General features: G+C 55.1%; 9 protein-coding genes across 9 annotated transcripts; 4 read left to right on the forward strand and 5 right to left on the reverse strand.

Moving 5' to 3' along the window:
* Positions 1–245: 245 nt before the first annotated feature.
* Positions 246–2,463, forward strand: J3D65DRAFT_608930 (general substrate transporter). Its single transcript, XM_066798636.1, has 7 exons — positions 246–419; positions 487–541; positions 600–858; positions 911–1,725; positions 1,775–1,855; positions 1,913–1,977; positions 2,047–2,463. The coding sequence occupies exons 1-7, from the start codon at positions 393–395 to the stop codon at positions 2,260–2,262; spliced, it is 1,518 nt and encodes a 505-aa protein (XP_066659474.1). The 5' UTR covers positions 246–392; the 3' UTR covers positions 2,263–2,463.
* J3D65DRAFT_608932 (ribose-phosphate pyrophosphokinase 4) lies at positions 2,285–3,768 on the reverse strand. Its single transcript, XM_066798637.1, has 4 exons — positions 3,622–3,768; positions 3,473–3,564; positions 2,646–3,373; positions 2,285–2,597 (listed from the first exon to the last, which is right to left on the reverse strand). The coding sequence occupies exons 1-4, from the start codon at positions 3,690–3,692 to the stop codon at positions 2,523–2,525; spliced, it is 966 nt and encodes a 321-aa protein (XP_066659475.1). The 5' UTR covers positions 3,693–3,768; the 3' UTR covers positions 2,285–2,522.
* Positions 3,769–3,820: 52 nt separating this feature from the next.
* On the forward strand, positions 3,821–5,191 carry J3D65DRAFT_608938 (40S ribosomal protein eS6). The gene is made up of 3 exons (XM_066798638.1): positions 3,821–4,443; positions 4,528–4,695; positions 4,748–5,191. The coding sequence occupies exons 1-3, from the start codon at positions 3,988–3,990 to the stop codon at positions 4,841–4,843; spliced, it is 720 nt and encodes a 239-aa protein (XP_066659476.1). The 5' UTR covers positions 3,821–3,987; the 3' UTR covers positions 4,844–5,191.
* On the reverse strand, positions 5,140–6,783 carry J3D65DRAFT_608940 (mitochondrial carrier domain-containing protein). Its single transcript, XM_066798639.1, is given in 4 exon segments — positions 5,140–6,101; positions 6,300–6,401; positions 6,509–6,510; positions 6,525–6,783. 4 exon segments carry the CDS (start codon positions 6,664–6,666, stop codon positions 5,421–5,423), a joined length of 927 nt encoding a protein of 308 aa, XP_066659477.1. The 5' UTR covers positions 6,667–6,783; the 3' UTR covers positions 5,140–5,420.
* Positions 6,784–6,944: 161 nt separating this feature from the next.
* On the forward strand, positions 6,945–9,353 carry J3D65DRAFT_608942 (uncharacterized protein). Its single transcript, XM_066798640.1, has 2 exons — positions 6,945–7,127; positions 7,510–9,353. The coding sequence occupies exons 1-2, from the start codon at positions 7,010–7,012 to the stop codon at positions 8,916–8,918; spliced, it is 1,527 nt and encodes a 508-aa protein (XP_066659478.1). The 5' UTR covers positions 6,945–7,009; the 3' UTR covers positions 8,919–9,353.
* J3D65DRAFT_608944 (uncharacterized protein) lies at positions 9,052–9,875 on the forward strand. The gene is made up of 2 exons (XM_066798641.1): positions 9,052–9,444; positions 9,535–9,875. The coding sequence occupies exons 1-2, from the start codon at positions 9,202–9,204 to the stop codon at positions 9,826–9,828; spliced, it is 537 nt and encodes a 178-aa protein (XP_066659479.1). The 5' UTR covers positions 9,052–9,201; the 3' UTR covers positions 9,829–9,875.
* Positions 9,876–12,794: 2,919 nt separating this feature from the next.
* J3D65DRAFT_608950 (X-domain of DnaJ-containing-domain-containing protein) lies at positions 12,795–15,135 on the reverse strand. The gene is made up of 6 exons (XM_066798642.1): positions 14,897–15,135; positions 14,793–14,836; positions 14,641–14,734; positions 14,529–14,583; positions 13,439–14,477; positions 12,795–13,383 (listed from the first exon to the last, which is right to left on the reverse strand). The coding sequence occupies exons 1-6, from the start codon at positions 15,000–15,002 to the stop codon at positions 13,219–13,221; spliced, it is 1,503 nt and encodes a 500-aa protein (XP_066659480.1). The 5' UTR covers positions 15,003–15,135; the 3' UTR covers positions 12,795–13,218.
* A 135-nt stretch (positions 15,136–15,270) lies between these two features.
* On the reverse strand, positions 15,271–16,903 carry J3D65DRAFT_608951 (eukaryotic translation initiation factor 4E). The gene is made up of 4 exons (XM_066798643.1): positions 16,720–16,903; positions 16,301–16,628; positions 16,177–16,248; positions 15,271–16,119 (listed from the first exon to the last, which is right to left on the reverse strand). The coding sequence occupies exons 2-4, from the start codon at positions 16,544–16,546 to the stop codon at positions 15,631–15,633; spliced, it is 807 nt and encodes a 268-aa protein (XP_066659481.1). The 5' UTR covers positions 16,547–16,628; positions 16,720–16,903; the 3' UTR covers positions 15,271–15,630.
* Positions 16,904–17,488: 585 nt separating this feature from the next.
* J3D65DRAFT_546627 (farnesyl-diphosphate farnesyl transferase-like protein) lies at positions 17,489–19,110 on the reverse strand (the record flags this gene model as incomplete). Its single annotated transcript, XM_066796827.1, has 4 exons — positions 17,489–17,626; positions 17,687–17,866; positions 17,925–18,984; positions 19,043–19,110. The coding sequence occupies 4 exons, from the start codon at positions 19,108–19,110 to the stop codon at positions 17,489–17,491; spliced, it is 1,446 nt and encodes a 481-aa protein (XP_066659482.1).
* Positions 19,111–19,310: the final 200 nt, after the last annotated feature.

Genomic DNA, 19,310 nt, shown 5'->3' on the forward strand with positions numbered 1-19,310 from the left:
ACCTTGTCCACCGCGCCGCCTTGTCACGAGCTCTTTGGCGGGCCAAGCGACACGAGGCGCTCGCTGTCGAAGGATTGCATCACGCACGCTGGAGCAAGCGAAGCCATTTCTTTGTCTCGAGACAAAGAAGGAAGAGAAAGAGGGCGCTGTTGGGAGGAAGGCCCCCATTTAGGCGCGGTGGGCGAGTTTTTCCTGGCCCGCGGTGGCTTTCGTGATGATGCGGAGAAGCGTTGGCATTCTGGGGAAAACTATAAAATAAACGTCCCTTTGTGTGGTGGATGCAAAGTGCTTTTGCGCCTCGATCGATTTGTTGTGGTGTCGCTGCGCACTCACTCCACTCTTCTAACTAACTGCGCTGCTGCTGTCGGCCGTCGTAGGCAGTCTCTGTCGCCATGGCTTTGCCGCCCAAATGGTACCAAGTACGCGCGCGACACTTTGCTGGTGGAGAGGCTTTGGTCCCATGACATGAGGCTAATCGCCGTACAGTTCCTCGTCTGCGTCTTCGCGTCGCTGGGCTCTGTCCTCTACGGTTACGACTTGGGTACTTGACCATAGCCTGTGCAAGCGGCGCTGGACCTCTGCTGAAACGAATTTTCCAGGTGTCATCGCCGAAGTCATTGCCAGCGGCTCCTTCATCTCCAAGTTCGGCGACGATGACAACAAGACGGGCGCCGTCGTGTCCGTCTTCACCGGCGGCGCCTTTTTTGGTGCCATGTTGGCCGGGCCCACGGGCGACTACCTGGGCCGCAAGCTGACGATCTTGATTGGCTCGCTCATTTTCATCCTCGGGGGTGGCCTGCAGACGGGTGCCCAGAGTATTGATTACTTGTATTCTGGACGCTGCTTGGCCGGTGTTGGGTGCGTCTTTGTCTGCCGGTTTGTGATTCAGGGGTTGCTGACACTTTTGCAGTGTTGGGTTTTTGGTCATGGTAATCCCCTTATATCAGGCCGAGCTGGCCCACCCCTCGATCCGCGGACGCGTGACTGCGTTGCAGCAGTTCATGCTGGGGATAGGTGCCCTGTCAGCCTCCTGGATCAGCTACGGCACGTACATTGGATTCGCCGAGACAGACAACCGGCAATGGCGCGTCTCACTGGGAATACAAGTCGTGCCAGCGGGCCTCCTGGCCATGCTGATTCTCCTGTTCCCAGAATCGCCGCGTTGGCTGATTGACCACGGAAGACCGGACGACGGACTGCGCACGCTGGCCAAACTGCACGCCCACGGCAACGAAGACGACGCGTGGGTCCGCGCCGAGTTCGAGCAGATCCAGGAGGCCATCACCATGGAGCATGAGCACGAGGCCAAGTCGTACACCGAGCTCTTCACCGACAAGTCGTGCTTCCGCCGGCTCTTCATCGCCGTGTCCCTGCAGGCGTCGGTCCAAATGACGGGCGTGTCGGCCATCCAGTACTACTCGGTGGACATTTACAAGCAGATTGGCATCGCCGGCGACGACACGCTCAAGTACCAGGCCATCAACTCGGTCATTGCGCTCGTGGCCCAGTTCTTCACCATCCTCTTCATTGACCGCACTGGGCGCCGCTGGCCGTTGATCTTTGGCAATCTGGGCAACTGCGTCACCTTCATCATAGCCACGACGCTGCTGGCCAAGTTCCCGCCAGGCGCGACGGGCAATAATGGCGCGAGTTGGGGCTTCATCGCCATGACGTGGCTTTACAACTTCTCGTTCAGTTGCACGTGTGGACCCCTTTCCTGGATCAGTAAGTTTTTTCCGCCATTCCAAGATGAAAGTCCACTAATCTCGACAAGTCCCTGCCGAGATATTCGACACTCGCACTCGCAGCAAAGGCGTCTCTATTGCCACCATGACTTCGTTTGCTTTCAACACCAGTGAGTTTCCATTTTCGGTAAAGATTTGACGAAAAATAATATGCTAATTTATTAAAGTGATTGGCCAGGTTACACCCAAGGCACTCTCAGCAGTTGGATACAAGTTCTACATCCTTTTTGTGGTAAGTGCGCGTGATATCAAACCAGGGAACCAAAGCTCCTTGAACATCAGCTGATTCGCCAAACTTCAGGTCTGCAATTTCACAAACGCCATTTTCTTCTGGGCCATCCTGCCCGAGACTGCTCGTCGCCCACTCGAGGAGATGAACTACCTGTTTACCAATGCGCCGTACTTTGTGCCAACCATGGATTATGCAACCGTTGAGACGCATGATCTTGAGCGCAGAGTGGAAGAGGTCGAGCGCAAAGGGAGCTTCAGCGTGCACCACGAGGAATCTGTGCGATAGTCGCAAGGGCCTTTGTTGTAATGGGTGTGATTGGGTCAACTTCCCTACTTTTAGCTTGCTCCTGTTCAGCATCTCACCATGTCATAGCTTGTCTTAATTCGTACATGTACTTTCATTTGTACCTTGCCCGTGCGCAAAAGGCCGAGCTTTGATCAGTCCTACCGTAAGAATGCGCTTCATGACCACGCCATACGCCATGAGAAAATCATTCCAGCCTCCCAATGCAAGCCACTTCAGCTGGCGCCCATAAATGCTCCACTTTAATCCACCGGAGCATGCTTGAAGAGGAAAGATACGGACTCTCCGTTGTGAGTCCGACGGCAAGCTTCCGCGAGCTGTTTTGTATTAGCGCCACCACTCGTGTATGATTGCCTGCTACTTACCGTCGGGCTGATGTCGATGGTCTCGATCCTGGGGCAGATGAGCTTCTTTTCTTCGTGTGGCACGGTGTTGGAAACCACGAGCTTCTCCAGCTTGCTGTTGTTGAGAGCCTCAATGGCGTTTCCGCTAAGGATGCCGTGGGTGACGATCGCAATCGCTGACTTTGCGCCGTGCTGGATCAAGACGTCCGCAGCCTTGACCAGGGTACCGCAGGTGTCTGCCATGTCATCGACAATGATTGCACACTTTCCAGTAACGTCTCCAACGAGCACCATTTTCGAGACCTCGTTCGGCCTCGCGCGCTCCTTGTGGATCAGGGCGAAACCCAGGTCCAATCCGTCGGCAATGCTGGTTGCCCTTTTCGCACCACCCGCATCAGGGCTGACAATGACGCAGTCCTTGACTGGAAGGTTTTCCCGAATCCAACGCAGAGTGCTGGGCTCGGCGTACAGGTTGTCTACAGGGACGTTGAAGAAGCCCTGGATTTGTGACGCATGCAGGTCCATTGTAATGACGTGGTTGCAGCCAGCGGTCTGGAGCATGTTCGCCATGAGCTTCGCCGTGATGGGAGCGCGAGACTTGTCTTTCTTGTCCTGGCGGGCGTATGGGAAGTTCGGTATGACGGCGGTGATGCGGCGCGCCGAAGCCGTCTTACAGGCGTTGATCATGATGAGGAGCTCCATCAGACCGTCGTTGATGTCGCCGGGGGCAGTGGATTGGAGAATGAAGACTTGGCGTCGTTAGTCTGTGCTATTCCGTAGAAACGCCAGGTCGTGCAGGACTGAGCACAGCTGGGCAGCGAAGACAGCGTAGAAGGGCTAATCAATACCATCTTCGTCGCGCACAGACTCTCCAATGGTGACAGAAGTCTCCTGGTTGGAGTACTGGAGCACCAGGATCTTGGTGAGCTCAATGCCGAGTCTAGGCGGGTCAAACAGTCAGCGGGGTGAGTCGCAGCGGCAGGTGTGAGGGAGGTACCTGTCGGCTACACGTTTGGCCAGCGAGGGATGGCTGTTGCCAGTGAGCAGCTTGATCGAGTTGGTGGCCATGTTGAGGGTTTCCGGACGTCAGCTTCGAGACTGGCGCACCTGGGTGGTGGAGCTGCTGTGGTGTGGTCGAAGAGCGATGGACAAAATCCGTGCTTGCCCGCATGCGCGGGACGAAATTCTGCCCCAGCCGCCCACACCGCCCGGCTGGGGCCCGTGCGCCGGTCCCGCCGTTTCGCCGCTCCGTTAGCGAGGCCCACGGCAAAGAATTCGTCGCTTTTGCAACACCTTCTCGACAACCCGCGACGACAATCCACCCGGCCAATCGAGTCTTGACCTCACCGCGAGAGCCGTCAAGATGAAGCTCAACGTCTCCTACCCGGCCAACGGCACTCAAAAGCTCATCGAAATCGAGGATGAGCGCAAGCTCCGCATCTTCATGGACCGCCGCATGGGTCAAGAGGTTCCCGGCGACAGCGTTGGCGACGAGTTCAAGGGCTACGTCCTCAAGATCACCGGCGGCAACGACAAGCAGGGTTTCCCGATGAAGCAGGGTGTCATGCACCCTACTCGTGTCAGGCTGCTCCTCGGAGAGGGCCACTCCTGCTACCGCCCTCGCCGCACTGGTGAGCGCAAGAGGAAGTCGGTTCGCGGCTGCATCGTCGGCATGGACCTTGCCGTCCTTGCTCTCTCCATCGTCAAGCAGGGCGAGGCCGACATTCCCGGTCTGACCGATGTCGTCCACCCCAAGCGTCTCGGCCCCAAGCGTGCCACCAAGATCCGCCGCATGTTTGGTCTCAGCAAGGAAGACGATGTGGGTTTCTCCCCCTTATTCGTTCTTCGCCGGTTCACGGTCTTTGTGTGAATCGAGTCTGATGTACCGTTTTTTGAAAAATAGGTCCGCAAGTTCGTCATCCGTCGCGAGGTCCAGCCCAAGGGTGAGGGCAAGAAGCCCTACACCAAGGCTCCCAAGATCCAGCGCCTGGTCACTCCCCAGCGCCTCCAGCACAAGCGCCACCGGATCGCACTCAAGCGCCGCAACGCCGAGAAGCAAAAGGACGCCGCTGTACGTGGAATCAATTCTCGCCCAATCACACCAAATACTAATTTGATTCTAGTCCGAGTACGCCAAGCTCCTCCACAACCGCGTCGTCGAGGCCAAGACTGCCCACGACGAGGCCAAGAAGAGGAGGGCTTCTTCGCTCAGGAAGTAAACGGTCGTCTAGGAGAACAATGGGCACCAAAAGACACAATCGTCTGCTGCAGCGCGGTTCAGGGCCAAAAAAGCAGATGTTTTCGATACCGGGTTTCTATGAAGACATGGGCATACAGTGGATTGGTTGAGGGCGGCGTAGAATCATGGATCGAGGTTACTCCAATGCATCAACTTCGCCAGTCACGCTTCCGGATGTGCACACGGGTGTGGGGAGGTTTATATTCAAAAATGAAGTGATTGTGAAGAGCATTATCACCTAAATGCGCTAGTATGGTACGATGAGCACTTTTGCAGAGGTCATCACAAAATGGTCTATTAGCCCAGCAAACACGATCTATACCCCAACGCCCTGCAAATGCGCGCCAGACAGCCAGATGCAAAACACAGGCGGTGCTACACAATTACAGAAATTGATCACCCCCAAACTCCGCTGATGATCCGCATCAATCCAAGGAAAAGTATGGTCAGGCACAGACAGTGAGTCCCCAGAAAGCGCACTGACCAAGATCTATCCGGAGTGCCACTTGCCGAAACCCACACCATGCCATGCTTGTAATCAATCGACCGGTATAGGCTCAATTGTCCACATCCTTGAGCTTTCTGTATAGCTTCTTGTGCTGTTCCAAAAACAAGAAGGTAGCGATGGTATGGGGACCAAGACGGATAAAGCTAGGAACCCAGCCTCTGAACATCCAGCCAAAGCCCTCGAGGCGGTTAATGTCGACGAGCAGTTTGGTCAAGCTCTTGCTTTCGCCGTGGGCGCTCATGACGCGGGTCTTGATAACGTCCACAGGAGAGCAGACGGTCGTGGCCACGAAGCCGGCGGCCAACGACGCCGCAAAGTGCGTGCCCAGCCCGTCCTTCAGCGGCGTATACTCGAGTATCACGCTCTTGAAGCCGTCGTAGCTGGCCAGTTGCGACGCCGTCATAAGCACCGCGCGCATGCTGTTGGGCCACACGCCGCGGAACAGCGTTGCCGCGCCCTCCTCGCGCGTCATCCGTATCAGCCCGTCAATTGCGTTTTTGTAGTTGCGCCGCGCGTCTGGCGGCAGCGCCGCGTCGTGCTGCATGCGCACGTTCAACACGTCGGCTGGGTTGCCTGCTATGCCGCCCATGAATCCGGATGTCGAGGCGATGGCAATGAGCGTGGGCATCGAGGGGGAGGAGGTGGGCGTCGTGAGGTAAGTCTTGATTTGCTCGTACACGCCAAAACGCGTGGTGGAGTAGGTTATTTGGCGGAGAAGGGACGCGGAGAGCTAAGCGCGGTCAGTTACTGCTGGGACTAAATGAGGCGACCAGCGTGGAGTCAGGGACTTGGAGTGTGTCGTGATTGTTGGGCTGGCAGCTGTCATTCTTCCCCGGCAGTGTTTCAACAAGCCGATTTGCGGAGGCCGTAGAACGATGCGCCCTTGTCCCCAACCCTCCGTTGGCCGCGCCCAGGTGTTTTGACGTACCCCTCGATATAAGCCCGTGATTCCATTATGTTTGGCGACATGGACAAACATTTGCACCATGTTTAGGCGCTGGCCGGACGGTTGCGTTTGCAGTCGGACCTTTGAAAATGGCGTGAGCTCGTCTCATCACGGTACAGAAATTTGGTGGGAGAGCGAACCTTGACTGCGCGTTCAATTAGCATTTCCAGGGCTCGGATCAGGGTCCAGAGGAAGGGCGCTTCTTACCCAAGTCCAGCGGATGCGTAACGCATGCCGCAAAGCTCGAAGCCGAGCCACCGAACCAGAAGGGGTATTTCACAGGCCCTTTGGTCTGGGTGTTCTGCTTGGGCGGGACCATTGCCAGCTCTTTTGCTGCAGTCGCGGACATGCTTGACGCTATAAGCACGATCGCATGCCGGGCCTCGACTGCCAAATTCAGCGCCGAGGAGGAGTGGAGAGGGAAAGGAGGGCGTTGGGTGAATGACAGAGAATTGTTTTGAGGGCAGCACAGGGTCCCGCCGACATGGCATCATGAGCCTCGACACCGACGGCCAATCATGTCAGCCAGGATTTTTCAATGTCGTACGACAGTTGCCGCCGTCTTCGCTCTGACCCGCCGTGCGACGCGGCAATGACATTTGTGTGCCGGTGACAGAAAAAGGACCGGCCTTTTGTTCCACCTGCCGACCGTCTGACGTCGGCTCGCCCTCTCGGATACACGCTGCACCATCATGAGGTTGCCCGTCGGTCTTCAGCACCTCTTCACCCGAGCAGGCTCAAGCTCATTGAGGCCGACCACGACCACTTTTAGAGTCCGACAGCTTGCACAGTGCCGCTACTCCAGCACAGGTAGGAGCTTTTTCTGTTTGTCCGCTGCGGTCAACATTTCACCTATTCCCGAGTTTTTCTGTTTACCAAGAGCTTTCCAATTCTTTGACATGTTTTCTTGCTTGGATCTTGAGCCAATTGCATGAGTGACAAATAAGCAAGCACCCGATTTCTCTTTTCCTCTTTATTTTTCTATTTTCCCTTCTTCCGCCTCTCCTTCTTCTTGAGCACTCAAGCAGTCTTCCACATGACTTTCTTTTCGTTTCCCCGTACAAGGCAGGTAGCCCTTGGACTTCAAGCCTTACAATAAAGATTTCCAACACAGCTCTATTGTGAAAATACTACTGCCCCCTCACAACCTCTGCCCTCGTTACATTGAGCATTTCTCCTGACGCCTTTTCAGCTCCAAAGACCATCACCATTGACGGCAGAGAATACCAGACCGACGACTGGTTCAACACGCCATCAACGATAACCAGCGCAGTTGGCCGGCGCCTACATCTTGAGCCGGCACACCCCATCTCCATCACACGCCAGCTCATCGAGTCTCGCTTCCCTGGCTTCCAATCTCACAATGACCTATTCCCGGTGGTCAGCGTAAAGCAAAACTTTGACTCGCTCGGATTTCCCGCAGACCACCCTGGCCGTAATCGCAGCGACACCTATTACATCAACAAAGAGACAGTCCTACGCACGCACACGTCGGCGCATCAAGTAGACATCTTCAACGCCAACACTTCCGCCGGCTACCTCATCACTGCCGACGTTTATCGCCGAGATGCCGTGGACCGCAGCCATTACCCCATCTTCCATCAAATGGAGGGTGCCATGACATGGGACCGCAATGACCTGCAAGGTCACAAGAGCCTGGCCGATCTCATCTGGTCTGACGTCGCTAAATTGCCCAAGCACGATATGAAAGTATTAGACCCCAATCCGACCCATCATCCCGAACGCAACCCTCTTCAGAAAGAGCACAACGAAGAGGAAGTTGAGGCCATCGCAACCCATCTCAAACGAAGTCTCGAAAATGTTGTCGTCGAAATCTTCACGCAGGCGCGCAAGGCCGCGGCCAAACTCAACGCGTCGGGCAACTCGGATCCCGCCAAAGCCAGCAGTGAAGACGACGAACCTTTGCGCGTCCGCTGGGTCGAGGCCTACTTCCCCTTCACTTCGCCGTCATGGGAACTCGAAGTAGAGTGGCGCGGCGAGTGGCTCGAGGTGCTGGGCTGCGGCGTGGTGCAGCAGCCGGTGCTCAACAACTCGGGCGTGCCGTCGCGGCTAGGCTGGGCATTTGGCGTCGGCATTGAGCGCATCGCCATGCTGCTCTACTCCATCCCGGACATCCGCCTCTTCTGGAGCCAGGACCCCCGTTTCCTCAGCCAGTTCAAGCAGCCCGACCCCGCAAAGATTGCGCCGTCCGTCGGCGAGCTTGACAGGGATTGGGGCTTCACCCGCTTCTCTCCCTTTTCCAAGTACCCTGCGGCTGAGCGCGACGTCTCGTTTTGGCTGCCTGGCACTGTGGAGTCGTCATCGGCGCCCAGCGCTGCCGGCGGCTTGATGAGTCCTGCAAACTCGGCGCCGGTGCACGAGAACGACGTCATGGAGATTGTGCGTCAACTGGCTGGAGACGTGGTAGAGAATGTGACGCTGGTCGACGAGTTTGTGCACCCAAAGAAGAAGAGAAAGAGCATGTGCTACAGGATCGTCTACCGCAGCTTGGAAAGAACTCTGACCGGAGAAGAGGTTCAAGAGTTGCACAAAAATATCGGAGACAGGCTTGTGGAGCAGCTCCATGTTGAGCTCCGTTAGTTGATGTCCGCAGTAGCACCAAAATCTCACTACTCAACTGCCACCGCAGGTTTGCGATGTGCATCGTATTTGTCAAACATGTCAGCAGATCCACGGATATCACGCACGCTGCCGCCACAAGGCCCAATCAAACTGATCTAAAAGTGCTCTCAAGTCGAATTCCCTATTTTTTGTGATTTTTCTTCAAGATATTACTGTCAAATGCTCCATATCAAATTCGCAGTCCAAATCCCGTCTACAACCATCCGAGTCCCAGCGTGTTCAACAGAATCCTCTTGTGGAAATGGTTCACGGTCTCTCAAATCCTCTTCCTCTTAGACCAGACCTCGCCATCATCCACGCCGTCGTCGAACGACGGCTTCTCATCCGCGCCCCAAGTGTGGCGTTCATAGTTGTTGTCGCAGTTGAAGTAGTCATGCTTGTCTTTCTCCTTGGACAGATCGACCTCGTAGTTGCAATACCAGATGGTGTTCTTTTCCACCTCATAGGCGTAGTAGATGATGAGATCATTGACCCCGATGTCCCACTGGTTGAATGTCAGTCCCCAATATCATCCACAGCAGTAGTAGGCGTGATAGTGCAATGGAGCTTGGCGAGATGATAGGACATGACGCACCTTGTACAGAGGGAAAACCAGGCCCGCGCAGTTGCCGGCTTTGTCAGAGTCCCTTGCCTCGAAGTAAAAAGGTTTGTACCTCCTGTCGCCCCTGATGGCGTCGCGGCCTCCCTTTTGCAACTCGTAGCGGTTGACGTCGCGGCGGTTGCCTTCACACGTGACGGTGTAAGGGAACTTGCGGTACTTGTAGGCCGACGCGGTAGTGCTGAAGAAGAGAAGGAGAAGGGTGGCGAACAGGGTAGTTGTGACGGAACGCATTTTGGTAGTTTAGCTGAAGGCAAGAACGAGGATTGATTATCGAATGGTAGTTCTGGTGATGTCTGGGAAGGAAGTCTTAGACCTGCTGCTGATGAAGGAGAGAGGAAATGGGGCTGTACAGCATTTATATAGTTCCCCCGGGTGCTCCATCACGAAGACCCAAAGTCCCCTTAGCATCTGCCCTCAGCATTGCCTCTCTCCCATGCTTCCGCCTTGGTATCCATCACCCCCCGGCGCTCGCCCTGCCCTCGGCAACGAGCAAGCAAAAAAGTCACAGCAAAACAAGCACCCCTGCCTTCCAATAACGCCTCCTCGCACGGAGCACTACACCACAGCCGCGCAGTCCCCCTCAGCAACCACGGAATTCTCAATCCAACTAAGCTCTCTCGAATTTACCCGTTCAGGTAGCTGCAGGCGTGTGTGAATGTTGCATCTGGGGTGATTTAAAAAAAGAAAATATCAAGCTTGTTCGAGAACAAGACGTAGAAGCTGACCATGAATTTACTACCTCAGCCGCCACGACCACTTCAGTGGAGCGGGGAACAGGGAGGAGCGGGAGCTTTCTGTCACCCTGACGTGCTTCTCTCGCTGCCTCATTGGCTTTGCTTCTCACTGCCATCCAGCAGCACTCGTGAAGCCAACCTCGCCAGCCACGCAGCTGGACTGCGTCCTCCACCACCAGCTCCTCCTCGCCTGCCGCCTCGTTCCGCGCTTGTTCTCGTGTACACTTCGTAAATGCAAGAGCCCTCGTGCTCTTCTCCCTCTCTTTCCCACGTCCCACCCATTCGATCAATCACAACCCCCCAAGCCTCACGTCGCCGCAATTTCACCTAGTCGAAAGAGCCGGGCAGCGCCATCACGAAGCCTAAACGCAGCCGGATCACTGGCAAGTGACGGAGCCCGAGAACCGAAGCGCATGTGCCTTGCCTGCTTGCTCCATAGACGCCCCAAATTATGCTCGTGCCTGCCTGCCTATCCGGGATGATTTTGTGGCTTTTTGGTGAGCGTTTATTGGCCTTCTTCGTGGATAAATGCACGCTCCGTCTGCTGCCCGATTGGTTTACGCAAGCATAAATGCATAATTGGGCGGGATTAGCGAATGCTCGGAGGGTCAGGTAAGGCGAGGCGAAGGGAGCGAGCGGGTAGAGGTGGAGGAGGCAGTGCCCCCTCTCTAGCCCAGCACCCCCTGTCGGTCTCTCCGGACCCATCAGCCGCGCGCGTAAGCAACCCGAACCGCTGTCTGTATGTGTGTAAGCACAAGCCGCGCGCTTAGACGGGGCCTGGGGACGTTCTTCTCGAAGCCGTGTGGAAAAAATAGAATTTTGGTCACGTCAATGCGGTAGCTTTGGCTGGCCTATCTGAGCATAATTAGCCTTGTTATTATCCTTTCCCAGGACACTATTTTGGCCCCTCTTGCGAGTTTTTGCGTATCTTCCTGGGGTCCCGGCGAGCCTTCATTTGGAAACTCAGATGCCCGTTTGGGCCAAGCGCGGTCGTTGTGGTGGCGATTCTCGTCGCCTCGGTATATCGGCAAATGATGTTTTGGTGGAATCATGGCGGCGTTGGTGGTAATTGGCGTTGCATCCGGAGAAACCAGTGTCGAGAAGGACAAGCGGTGGTGGTAATTGCCATGTATTTCCCCGACGTCGCTATGTCTCCGGAGGCGTCCTCGTCTTCTTCCATTGGTAGACTCTTCATCTTTGACCAGAATGTTTGATGAGACCGGTGAAGGGAAAGCCCAATGTAGCGAATGCGAATGCGACCAATGGCTGAAATTCCTTTGCGTTCCTCAGCTGCTTCAATGGCTGGCTGAGAATATTTTCAGAAGTCAAGGCATATGCGACTCATCGGCCAGGAAGCTCGACTGTCCTTGTTCTTGGAAAACAAGCACCATGAAAACGATACAGACGGTATCCTGAAGCGAGAATGATTGATGCAGGTAACCTGGAAATGGTTAGAGGCGAAATCTTTTCGTGGAAACGAGAGCAAATTACGCGTCTAGCAGCGAGGCAATCTTGCAGGGTCAAGTTGGGATGACTTGAGCTTAAACCCATCCTCACCGGCGTGCCGTCATCCGCGATACCTCGGCATACAGCGACCACGGCTCTCCACTTGCCTGGAATACCTAGAAAGTAAATTTAGCGACGAGAACGAGGTGGACTATTGAAAGCGAAGCTGGAGAGGTGAGTGCGTACCAGAGATGCGGTCTCACCAGCGAGCCCCTCAAACATACTGACCCCGAAAATCATGGCGATTTTGGGATCCCTCATTCCTCCAGTCATGCGATGACTTTCCCCCATCGACCGTTAAGCTAGCCTCCCGGACCGGCGCGGTATGCTGTGGCTGCGGTGCGGTGCGGGACGACCAACCAGGCGGCCGGTCATCCGCCACCGACAACAGCCCTATAGAGCTTAAAATCACCGGCAGGCCATACCAACCCAGGTAACTCTCCAAGCGACCCCGCCCGGCGTGTCCGGGAGGAAATAGAAAACAAGCAAGTAAATAAAGTAAACAGTAGAAGGAGAGAACGCGCCGAGCCAATGTTGTGCACACTGCTGCGTCGTGTTTGTTTCTATACTTAGCAGAAGCTTCCCAGTGATGACTTGCCTCGGGACCCGGATGACCAAGAGCCCACCGGTCTGGTTTTGGCTTTCGCTTTTGGGCAGGCTTGCGGATGGAACGAGCGACGAAGGCGAGCGAACAGTCGACGATAGAGGAAGGGTAAACAAAGGCCAGAGCCGTTCTGAGGCCCGGACCGCCCGGATAAGGTGTGAAGCTTGGTGTCATGTTTCCGCCTGGAGGGATAAGAAGTCCTGGGTAAAAGGGTGAAAGGCGATTTCGGCGCTATGGGAGCAGTCAAGAGCACCAGTGACCAGCACTGCAGTCGCGGTGCCATTTGCCGGTAGCAGCAAGGTCTGGCTTTGGCGTGACGGGCAGCACATTGTGACCTAATGCCTCCGTGCCGAATCGAGACACATGCGTCGAACCACGCAGCAACCGAGAAAGAGAAACAATAGTTCGGTTACTTAGCCTAGACAAATTCGCCAGCAATGGAAGAATAACATTAAGTGTAATTGAACACGAAAGGGAGGAAATCAAATGAAAAAGGGAACTCTACCGATGAATGAATCGTCCGAGCATTCCAATTCGCTGCTGCTAGACCAGTTGAACATACCTATCCGTGATGCTCGTTGCAGGCCATCTCTTTACCGCGACGCAAACCTCTTGCTCAGGCAAAGTTCCTCCGACCTGCATGCCTGTCTTCGTACCTGCCCCATTGTCGCGAACTCTGGATGTGGAAGAAGGCGTGTTAACACAAGTCCACCAATGATGACCACTTCCCCTGAGCGACCTCCGTTCGGCGCGAGGTAATACTCAACCCCACGGGCGAGTAGTGATGCAGACATGACCCGCACGCCACTCCAATCAAGCGCTAGCCTTGGAAGCTGAGGCCTCCTCACTCTTGTGCTGGTCCTCGGAGTGCCCGTGCTTGGGCTTTTTCTTCTTCTTGTCCTCCTTCTTCGCCGCCGCCTCGGCCATGAGCTGCTCAAACGCCATAAAGTCTCCCTCTTCTTCTGGGTCGCGTTCGGCCTGAAATGGATCAAGTTAGCAACAAGCGCGAGATTTCGATAGAGCCTGCACTAACCTTGGAGAAAAGCTCGCCAATGATGACGAGAGCCTGCGCCCTCTCCACGCGCTTCTCCGGCTTGATGGTCTTGTCACCCAGGACCTTGTCACACACGTCGCGCAGCACGCTCTGGATCTCGAACTTGCTTCCTCGCCAAGCGGCCGCGAGAATTTTTCCGGTGACAAGCTTCTCGTACTCTGCCTTTTTCTCATCGGTCCAGTCTTCTCCGCCCCGCTCCTCAGCCTTGGCCATTTCCTCCATGCTCATCTGCGCGTCGATGGCGGTACTGATTGTTCCCCAGGTGTCTTTGGCCAGCTGTCCCTTGTCCTTCAGTCGGCCAAAGAATCCGCCGATGCCCAAGAACTTTTGACTCTTGAGGAAGTTGCCTCCCTTGGACAAGTATACCTGACCGATTGCGTGCAAGATCTCCAGACCAAAGCTTTCCATCTTGAGATTCTCCACCTCCAGCCGCATCTGCTCTTTGAAAGAATTGGTGACTTCAGGTGACTTGTCTGTCTCAGTCCATACACTGATGCGGTCGACCAGCTTTTTGGCGAGCATGGTGACACGCTCGTCACGGACCTTTTTACGCTCTTGCTCGTACGCCGCAAGCTGGTCACGTTGCTCCTTGGTAAGGCCGCCCTTCTTCTTTTCTTTGGCACGAAGTTCCTTCTCCTGCTGAGATACACCCGCAGCATCCAATCTAGCATCTTCTTCGGATTTGTCCATGATGGCTGGGCGCATCGGGATGCCCCTTGGACGAGGAGTACTCGTGCCTGACGGTGCTGGCGATGCAGCATCCTCCGTCGTCGTCGACGCCGCTGTCGTGGCAGCGGTTGCGGATGGGGCCTCGGTGGATGTTGCAGAAGGATGTTCAGTTGTCACTCCCGGCGCAGGTGCAGCCTCGGCGGTGGACGTAGATGGTGTAGCTTCCGCAGCTTTTTCCGACTCGGTTGTTGCGCCCGCCGCTGCCGCCGCGGCCTCTTCTTCCTCCGCCTCCTTCATTGTGATGTCCATGGTATGGGTGAGGTCCTTCATAAGTGATATTTCGCCAATCCTGTGACCCGTCAGTGACACGTTCAAGGGCGCTGCGATTGCATCGTCTTACCAATCGTGGAAAGCTTCACCACCGAATATCATGCCAAAAAATTCCGCCGGGTCCTCTGTGACTTGAGTTAGAGGGTGTTCTTGCGCCGCTGATATTCGCTTGCATCACGTACCAAACCCGCTGTGCGGAACAGCACCCTCTTTGCCGAACTGGTCATATTGTTTTCTGAGTTCCTTGTCGGAGAGGACTTGGTAGGCTTCGCCAATCTGCGCCAGGCGAGTTAGAAAGTGGAGACGGTTGTAGCTGTTGGCGGGGCAAGCTTACAGCTTGAAATTTCTCGTGCGCAGACTCGTCGCCCGGGTTCTTATCTGGAGTAGACGGTCAGATGTCTTGTGAGCATGCAGCGCAGGTCGCCGAAGCAAACTTGCCTGGGTGAAGCTTGATCGCAAGCTTGCGATAGGCTTTCTTGATTTCAATGTCGGTCGCGGTGGGTGCGACCTGGAGCGCGTCGTAGTAGGTTGTGTCGACAACCATGGCGAATAAGTTCTGAGGGTATCGGAGGATAGCGAGCAGGATAACGAGGTGTCACGGAAGGTTGAGTCGGTGGTGGAAGAGTCCAGGTCGATAGATGAGATGGAGGGCCGGAATTCTGCCGCCTGACGGACCCTGGCAAGTGATGACGATTTTACTTGCACCGCAGCAAAGGGAGACAACCGACAGCGACAAGCCACAATCCAACGCATGTGACGCGCATTGTGGCTCAGGTCGTCGAATCTTGCACGACATCCAGCGAAAATGCAGTGTCAGGTCAAAGTTCCTTTAGAACCCTACTGTTGGGATATTCCAGCTATGTAGCTACAACCCAGCGCTGCCCCCGCAAATCCTTGATGTGTTTTGCAAACGCCATGCTTCAATAAAACCTGCCGTGAAAATCATGCCTCCCCAGACTATCTCGGGACATCAGGAAGGGCCACCTGTTTCACCTTCCGTTGACTGATGTCCTCATCCGCATGTCATGCAAAGTAACCGTCTATCGGGCCTGAAACCCAACTTTTGATATCCCCGTTGAGCTGGGCTGTCGCCATATAATGGACAGCATGTAAGCCTGCTCATGTGGAAACTGAACTCCCAGAAGTCGTAAAAAAGAGAAGGCGCTCGAAACTTAGACGGTGAACTTGGCCTTGGCCCTGGTGCTGCCAGAGTGGGCGCTGTCCGTGTGGCCAGAGAATTCGACCTGATCCGCTTCTTTCAAGCCGAGGGCCTCCTTGAAGCGCTGACCAATCTTCAACAAGACCTCCTTGCCCTGCTCAAAGGTCCTACCCTTTCCACCGGCGTTGTTGCCATCACCGCCACCAGGGAACGGCTTGCCAACAGTGCGAGTCCATAGGCCGATACGGTAGAAGCCCTTGCGGACGTTGACGACGACTCCCATGACCTCGCCGTCGCCGTCGTCCTCCAAGGTCTCGCCAATGGCGGCGAGCATGACATGCAGCCAGAGGGCGTCAATGTCGATGAGCTTCTTGTCGCGGAAAGAGAAAGACCACTTTCCACCGTGCTTGTTCTGAGGGTCTTCCCACTCGGGTCGGACGCCCTTCTTGAAGAGGTGGTAGTCGGACTTGAGGGCAAGCTGTGACGTCGGGGTGATGTTGTTCTGGAAGGGATTTTGTTAGTAGCGACCCTCGAAATGCGGCGACGGTGGAGCGCGTACGTAGATGCCCCAGAACTCCTCGACGGAATCGAACGAAATGACCTCCTTCAGCAACTCATTCCAGTTGTCTCCCTGCAAATCATCAGCAGCTGCCCACGGATGCGCTTTTGCGATTTGCGCTCACTTTTCCGCTCGGTGGCTTGGTGAACCACAAGGTCCAGGCATTCATCAAAGGATGCTTGACATTGAAGTTGTTGGGGTCGTGGAAGACGGTGACAGTCTCATCGCCATGAGCGGTCTGGCCATTGGTGCCTTCTTCCTTTGTTCCGTTCTCCATTGCTCCTTCGGGTGAGATTGGGATGGTGTCGAGAGGAACGGGCTCTTGTGGGTTCGGGGCTGTAGCCGCGGCAGAGTCAACAGTCGCAGCCATGACGGATGTAGCGTGGGGGTTTCGTTCTTTCGGTTCGGGTCAGGTTTCACGCGGCGCGACCGTAGTGCGTGGGAGCAGGCACCTAGGCTTGGTTCAGCGGTGCTTCAAGGACAAGCCAGACCAGACCAGCAATGATGCTAGCGGCCAGGGCTGCAGGATTCGAGAACGCTCACGGGTATGGCTGCGGGTGAGGGTTGAGCGAGAGCAATAGGGTCGTGGTGGTCGAGGTAGATGTTTAGTCCAGGAACAGGAGAGGCTGAGACGGGGACGTTGTCTTGGATATTAGGTTGGGACAGGATGATGCGCGGCCGTGCTTGCTCTGGTTGTGCACGAAAAGTCAGCCACGGTCGGCAGTCGCGAAAGTCGGTCCTGTCCCAGTCGCGACAAAGATGCGGCCTTGGCATCCGTCGCCGCACACCGCCTTGGTTCCGATGCAGCTGCTTGTTTGAGGTCTTCACGTGGCTGGTGTTGTACATGGTAGGAAACGCCATGTCTTCATTAAACTAAGGCAATACCAAAAAAAGCTACATCATCATGTGTACCGCACCAGCTGATATGCACTCCCAAACGGTTGACGGAGCCCATCATCAGCAGTTCCCGGTGTCGGGTAATGTATTTTGTTTTCAGCACTTCTCGGCACAATCAGAGCTATTGAGTAGCTGGATTGTAATTTGACATCCGTGCTATGAGGTCCATCAAGCCCTGCTCCACGTGCAACAGTCTCGCTCGAATCGCACACTTTTACATTAGTATATCTACCTGGCTGGCCAATGTCTGCCTTTGCATTGCTTCGCCATGGGCGTTTGAGAAAGAAAAAAGGCTGCCAACCAAAGCGAGCCTGCAGTCCACCGTCACCGCGCCGGATGAGTCGCTGGATATGTTCGGAAGGCCTAGGGATATCAAGTGCATGAGCCGTCCAGTCATCATATGTACTCTGTGTCATTAGAGCTCTTGATGGTCGTAATCAGCGACGGCTTGCGAGGCCGAGGCAGAGCCAGGCGCAGGTGCTTTGAAAATGCCCTGCTTCAGATTTTGGAAGGCAATGTCGAATCGTGCGCCGGCAAGCCAAGCGACCAGGACCTGTCGTCGTGTTAGGTGGTGTCGAGGTGTTGCGAGGACGAGGAAAATTTTAAAACCCACCATTATGCCCGTGACAAGGGTCAGCGTGCAGAATACGGCAATTGCCATGTAGATCACGTCCCATTTCGCTTCTTCCCTCTCCGCCTTTTGCTTCGCTTCTTCTTCGGGGCTCAACATGGGCTTCATCTTCTTATTCGTTGCCGTTTGCGTCGGGAAGACTGTCTCGACAAATTGCTCAATCTATGCCAAGTGGTCAGCTGGTGGCCCAAGATGCTGCCGGTGCAGTCCATGGACTCACTTTTCCGCAAGCAATGCTGATCTCGAGAAAGTTGGGGTCCTTGGGGTCATTCTTCTTGAGGATGGAGCGCGAGAACCGCTTGAATACGTCGCAGACGAGCTGGAGGTTCTGAGTCGATTCAACCATCAAGCGACATGCCTGTCCCTTGGTGATTTTGATATTTCTCTCAAATACTTGGTGGTTGCGGAAGCACAGGTCGAGCGTCGCAATCGCCATGGACTGCGGGATGGCGGCAAAGTTGAACACACTTTGGTCCCTCAAACCAGCCAAGTAATAGAGGCAGTCGGGAGCTTTGCGAAGTGCGTTCAAGACCATTTCGGAGTTGCAGTTGAGAGCGGCCTCCTTGTTCTCGGGCTTGAACAGATCTTCGAACTTTTCGACGTGCTTAGACCAGATTTCTTTGGGCCAAAATCTCCGCTTGTCGTCAAGGTCCTCTTTGATGTCTCTGATAATGTTGACTTGTTGCAAGAACTGGCCCATGGACTCATGAAGATCGTGGCGGACCAATAGCTGCTGGTTCGCCAGACCGGCCTCAACAAACAGCTTGGTGAGACCTTCGCCGACGAGACCAGCAACATAGTGGCAGTATAGCTCGTAGTCCTTGACAGTGTTGACACCATTGATGTTGTGTTCAGCATTGTTCGCATAGTCGGCCATGCCATTGCCCATCTTTTTGGTAATGTCCTTGATTATGGAGCGGTACGCCGGCTTGATCTTCTTGAACTCCTCAATCACAACATTGAACTCTGTAAGCAGCTCCCTGTCTTTCTCGTCGGGTCCATTGTCGTTGAAAGTCCAGCCGTCCCTTTCCAGAATGTTGTCAAAGTCGCGAAGGAGAGGCTCCTTTGTCGGCAGATCAATGGTCATGTCATCTTCAATGGTGTCGAGGCCACGGAGTACGAGGTAGAAGAGGCACACGGGTACCAGGAGCTCTGGGTGGAGCTCCTTGATGACTGCTGCAAAGCTACGGCTCGTCTTGTCGAGGAAGTAGAAGCACCTGCGAAGCGACGGGCACTCTTTGGTTTCATCGCGCTCATGGACAGGGTTGTGCCAAATCTTCCTACACCCTGGATCAGTTTGCAAAACGGTCGTAAGTGGGCAAAGGAGATTCCGCGCACCATTGGATTATGGCCCGCAGTTCCTGCGTATGGAGCAGGTAGTACGCAACGTCCGAGAGCTTGGGCATTTTGGATGATGATGGTGCGGTCGAGGTCGAGAACACAGGTTGGTCGCGCGGTCTGAGCAGGTAGATTGACGGTTGCGCAGTCCAAACATGCGACAGGTTACAGACGGCGGACTGAAGAGCGCACAAGGTGAGGCTTGCGTAGGGCAAAGAGGTCAAGACAGCCAGCCGCTTGCCTGAGGGGACAGCACCGTTGGTGATCT

This window comes from Phyllosticta citribraziliensis (assembly GCF_038025025.1).
Source record: "Phyllosticta citribraziliensis strain CPC 17464 chromosome Unknown J3D65scaffold_1, whole genome shotgun sequence".
Classification (NCBI taxonomy): Eukaryota; Fungi; Ascomycota; class Dothideomycetes; order Botryosphaeriales; family Phyllostictaceae; genus Phyllosticta; species Phyllosticta citribraziliensis.

Excerpts from the sequence above, each read along its gene's own strand:
- J3D65DRAFT_608930 (XM_066798636.1), top strand. The coding sequence starts at position 393 with ATGGCTTTGCCGCCCAAATGGTACCAA. Across the intron at positions 420-486 it reads TGCCGCCCAAATGGTACCAA|TTCCTCGTCTGCGTCTTCGC; the intron begins GTACGCGCGCGA and ends ATCGCCGTACAG. Across the intron at positions 1,856-1,912 it reads TTCGTTTGCTTTCAACACCA|TGATTGGCCAGGTTACACCC; the intron begins GTGAGTTTCCAT and ends AATTTATTAAAG.
- J3D65DRAFT_608938 (XM_066798638.1), top strand. The coding sequence starts at position 3,988 with ATGAAGCTCAACGTCTCCTACCCGGCCAACGGCACTCAAAAGCTCATC. Across the intron at positions 4,444-4,527 it reads GTCTCAGCAAGGAAGACGAT|GTCCGCAAGTTCGTCATCCG; the intron begins GTGGGTTTCTCC and ends TTTGAAAAATAG. Across the intron at positions 4,696-4,747 it reads AGAAGCAAAAGGACGCCGCT|TCCGAGTACGCCAAGCTCCT; the intron begins GTACGTGGAATC and ends ATTTGATTCTAG.
- J3D65DRAFT_608950 (XM_066798642.1), bottom strand. The coding sequence starts at position 15,002 with ATGGTTGTCGACACAACCTACTACGACGCGCTCCAGGTCGCACCCACC. Across the intron at positions 14,837-14,896 it reads TGCGATCAAGCTTCACCCAG|ATAAGAACCCGGGCGACGAG; the intron begins GCAAGTTTGCTT and ends CGTCTACTCCAG. Across the intron at positions 13,384-13,438 it reads TTGGCGAGCTTTTCTCCAAG|GCCGAACGCGACCCAGAAGA; the intron begins GTTAGTGCAGGC and ends GATCCATTTCAG.
- J3D65DRAFT_608940 (XM_066798639.1), bottom strand. The coding sequence starts at position 6,666 with ATGTCCGCGACTGCAGCAAAAGAGCTGGCAATGGTCCCGCCCAAGCAG. Across the intron at positions 6,102-6,299 it reads TCACGGGCTTATATCGAGGG|CTCTCCGCGTCCCTTCTCCG; the intron begins GTACGTCAAAAC and ends GACCGCGCTTAG.
- J3D65DRAFT_608932 (XM_066798637.1), bottom strand. The coding sequence starts at position 3,692 with ATGGCCACCAACTCGATCAAGCTGCTCACTGGCAACAGCCATCCCTCG. Across the intron at positions 3,565-3,621 it reads GCCAAACGTGTAGCCGACAG|ACTCGGCATTGAGCTCACCA; the intron begins GTACCTCCCTCA and ends TGACCCGCCTAG. Across the intron at positions 3,374-3,472 it reads GTCTGTGCGCGACGAAGATG|TCTTCATTCTCCAATCCACT; the intron begins GTATTGATTAGC and ends AACGACGCCAAG.
- J3D65DRAFT_608942 (XM_066798640.1), top strand. The coding sequence starts at position 7,010 with ATGAGGTTGCCCGTCGGTCTTCAGCACCTCTTCACCCGAGCAGGCTCA. Across the intron at positions 7,128-7,509 it reads GTGCCGCTACTCCAGCACAG|CTCCAAAGACCATCACCATT; the intron begins GTAGGAGCTTTT and ends ACGCCTTTTCAG.
- J3D65DRAFT_608944 (XM_066798641.1), top strand. The coding sequence starts at position 9,202 with ATGGTTCACGGTCTCTCAAATCCTCTTCCTCTTAGACCAGACCTCGCC. Across the intron at positions 9,445-9,534 it reads TCATTGACCCCGATGTCCCA|CTTGTACAGAGGGAAAACCA; the intron begins CTGGTTGAATGT and ends GACATGACGCAC.
- J3D65DRAFT_608951 (XM_066798643.1), bottom strand. The coding sequence starts at position 16,546 with ATGGCTGCGACTGTTGACTCTGCCGCGGCTACAGCCCCGAACCCACAA. Across the intron at positions 16,249-16,300 it reads CCAAGCCACCGAGCGGAAAA|GGAGACAACTGGAATGAGTT; the intron begins GTGAGCGCAAAT and ends GATGATTTGCAG. Across the intron at positions 16,120-16,176 it reads AGGAGTTCTGGGGCATCTAC|AACAACATCACCCCGACGTC; the intron begins GTACGCGCTCCA and ends AATCCCTTCCAG.